The 3,495-nt window shown below is 37.2% G+C and overlaps 1 protein-coding gene across 2 annotated transcripts in view; it reads left to right on the top strand.

Moving 5' to 3' along the window:
• Positions 1–2,442: 2,442 nt before the first annotated feature.
• Positions 2,443–3,495, top strand: part of LOC108756391 (exocyst complex component 6) — a 4,643-nt gene continuing 3,590 nt past the window's right edge. The window contains exon 1 of one of the 2 annotated variants that reach the window (XM_018500151.1): positions 2,443–2,797. In XM_018500151.1, the coding sequence (XP_018355653.1) occupies positions 2,730–2,797 (68 nt within the window). In that variant the 5' untranslated portion in view covers positions 2,443–2,729. Of the gene's footprint in view, positions 2,798–2,919; positions 3,127–3,495 lie in introns of those variants that run through there. The other variant, XM_018500150.1, reaches the window with a different exon arrangement.

Genomic DNA, 3,495 nt, shown 5'->3' on the forward strand with positions numbered 1-3,495 from the left:
GATCGTAAGACGTAAGCAAATTGCTCAATCACGGTAAAGACCGTAAGGCCAGTAGCGAATTAAACCGCGAGCACAAAGAAAAATGTAAGACCGTGAAACGTAAATCAGTAAGGATATCGTAAGATTGGATTCGCTACTGGCCTTACGATTTCTATCGTGATTGGGCAATTCGCTTTCTGATTATTCGCTGTCTCACAGCCTTACGTTTTTGTATGTGCCATGAGCTTAACATGTAATGCATAAAAAAATGTTCTAATCAAAGTTCTTTGTTTTCTTCTTTTCCATGAAATAAAGAACTCTGTTTGGTTGGATTTTTTATGTCTCATGTGTTGTGCATTATGTAAAAGTCTGTGCATAAAGAAAACTATCCAATCGCATTTCTCCTAAAAACGCACATAAATGTGATTGAATAATTTTCTCTATGCATACGTATATGCGACTATACAAGTTGTGTGAGTGTACCCTAGCGCGGAACGAGAGCAGAACCAATCACAAGCGTTCCGCACCAACTGTAATTGATTATACTCTCGCTCCGCGTTACGCGATTCGGGTTGGGTAGATATCTTTAGGATGCCATTATATGAAGCGCGGAAATGCGAAAACGCGGAAGACAAAATTAATTAAATTTTACTAGATTTCCGCGTTTCACCGTGTTCTATTTTTATCTTTTAATATTACATGCAAGTATAATTTGAGCGGAAAAGCGAAATGAGGAATTAGAAATTATTAATTTCTAACAGTATTTATTGATTAATATATTTGTATTCAACATATAAACTAAAAAGATAAAAATTGCAATGAATTAAGTAAATACAATTTTTTAAATAAATACAAAAGTGTATTTGTTACTATATCGTTTCATTTTTCCGCGGAAATTGTGCTCCAAGTAAGATCGGGTTCACCTTGATAGAAAAACGGAAAGCGGAAATCTAATAAAGTTTAGTTAATTTTGTTTACCGCATTTCCGCATTTCTACGCTTCATGTAATGGCACCCATAGGGTAAAATCACACGATGCAAAGAACGACTGTGGAATAGAGAATGCGTCATAGCAGCAACCAATCAGCGTGATTCTGCATTATTCCGAATAGCTGGGTTGCTTCTATAATGCATTCTCTATTCCGCAGTCGTTTTCTGCACCGTCTGATTTCACCTTTATGGTCGCAGCACAGACTCTTACACAACGCATGATGCATAATGCACATAAGGGAATCAATTAATCCAAATTCTTCTTTTCCATAAAATGGGCGGAAAGAAAAGATTCTGATTAGTTGATTCGCTTATGCACTATACGTTATGCGTCATGCAAAAGTCTGTGCTGTGGCCTTTAGGATGCGGTCCCATGGTGTGAAATTGGCGGAACACTCGTGATTGGTCATAGCTTTATTCCGCTGATTTCACCGTTTTCTATTGCGTAAATTTATTTCTTTTGCGGATTTTGCCGATGCCTGCATGTGTACATGTGTATGTACTTACAAAAACTAATCTCGATAAGCTGATTTAAATGGAGAAAATTGTTTCCTACAGGCGCATGGTTAATCAACATGCTGAGGTGTGTTCAGATTCTCACCTGGATATATTCTCCGGATGTTATATAATTCTTGTTTAACATTTGATAAATAACAATAATAGAGTAATGGCTCCTGCACACTGGACGCGGAAACGTTTATCTCGCGGTAAAATGTGATGCGGTATCCAATAAGATTACAACTCCTAACATATTCATTGGTTACCGCGTCTCATTTTGCCGCGCAGCAAGCGTTTCTGCGTCCAGTATGCAGGAGCCATGATATATGAGGTTTGTTTTTTGTTCCTGCGTTGGCTGCACTTTAGTTCAAAAAGTGTACACTAACACGTTTTCTGTTCCCAAAATGGTGTTAACAACAGTTTGTCCAGTGTAACTGAAGTGTCTGAGCACAAGAATTGTTGTAACACTTATTTAGAGATTTAAATTGTAGACGTAAATAACGCACAAGCTTTGGCGTATGACATACGATTTATTGCCGCTTCTTGAAAACACAGCGTATCCGGATCTCGGATGAACATAAAATTGACCAATTGCAATGGTCATGTGATCAAATTGTTCAAATGTAATTTGTTAATTTTTTCTCTATCCGAGATCTCGGACCGATTTCTAGCATCGTGTACACAAGGCTATATGCTGGATTTATACTGGATCCGATGTGCGTCGTACGATGCTCTGCAATCAAGCAGAAAAAGTGGATTTTGCTTCGTATCATCGATACGAAATAAAATTCTGCTTTCTGATTGGTTGCAGAACGTCGTACGACGCACGTCGGATTCAGTGTGAATCCAGCATTAGAATTATCTGGGCGTAATTCCTCAACTGAATTCAGCCCTGATGTATTCAGTCGGTGTATTCACAGCATGATTGCTCAGTTGTTTAGTCTATATTTTTAGATGTAATGGAATATGCCAATCAGATGCAAGAGCTCACTGAGCACTCAGTGAACAGTCGTACTTCTGGATGTACTCATTGATGCATTCTCGAGCTCTCTTGCTTCTCTTTAATAAAATATGTGTTGACAACTGTATGATTAAACGTAAAATTAGAATAATGATTTGCTATCAATAAAACTAACGATAAATAGGAAAACCAACGTAGTCTGAGGATAAAACATTCTTGAATGATCTGTCAAACAAACGAGTTTGTCGGACGAGTTGATCAAAATTGTTGCTTGACAGCTGTAATTTTGAAATTCGGTCACGATGCAACGGTACGATATTCTGATCCAGGAGATCGAAGGCATCGACGATTATCTGGGTCCAACGTTCCGGTAAGCGATTTTGATGACTTAGGGATAGAGGTCTCAGATTAAAATACGCGCTCCACCAAAATCTACCCCCTTCACGTTGATACAATGAGCTCGCATATGCGCACTTGAGGGGGTGGCATCCCTTTAAAGAGGGATGGCATTGTAGACGCGTTTACCGCGTATAACTCATATCCTCGAGCAAATTTTTCGAGCAACTTTGCAGTCGCAATATTGTTGGAAATGTCAATTAATTTATCACAAAATCTTCTGTCATCAATGGTGCCGAAGCATGAATACCTACTTTATGAAATAGAATCGACCGACACTAATAGCATAGGCCTCGTTTTCAGGTATTATCAGGATGGCAATGTGATGGATAATTTAGAAATCCGTACTATTATTACTATTAACAGCGAATTCAGCCATTTGCATAATTAGATTAGTGCTAAAAGTTGCTATGCATGAAATTTAGCAAAGCCAAATGTAAAGTATATATATATTCTAAACGATTGAATACCCAAAAATGTTTTTGATATTATGACATTCCCTAACAATATGTATATATATTTCATTGTCAAAGTTGATTATATTATGTTGCCATTTAGGTACTTTATATAAAACAGCCTTTGTTATACATTAGTTTAGTGTAGTGAATATATATTTATCATAAATACTAATGAATATATATTTATCATAAAAGATGACGAGAACTACCGTCA

The sequence above is a fragment of the Trachymyrmex septentrionalis genome, unplaced genomic scaffold (assembly GCF_001594115.1).
Source record: "Trachymyrmex septentrionalis isolate Tsep2-gDNA-1 unplaced genomic scaffold, Tsep1.0 scaffold126, whole genome shotgun sequence".
In the NCBI taxonomy this organism is placed as follows: Eukaryota; Metazoa; Arthropoda; class Insecta; order Hymenoptera; family Formicidae; genus Trachymyrmex; species Trachymyrmex septentrionalis.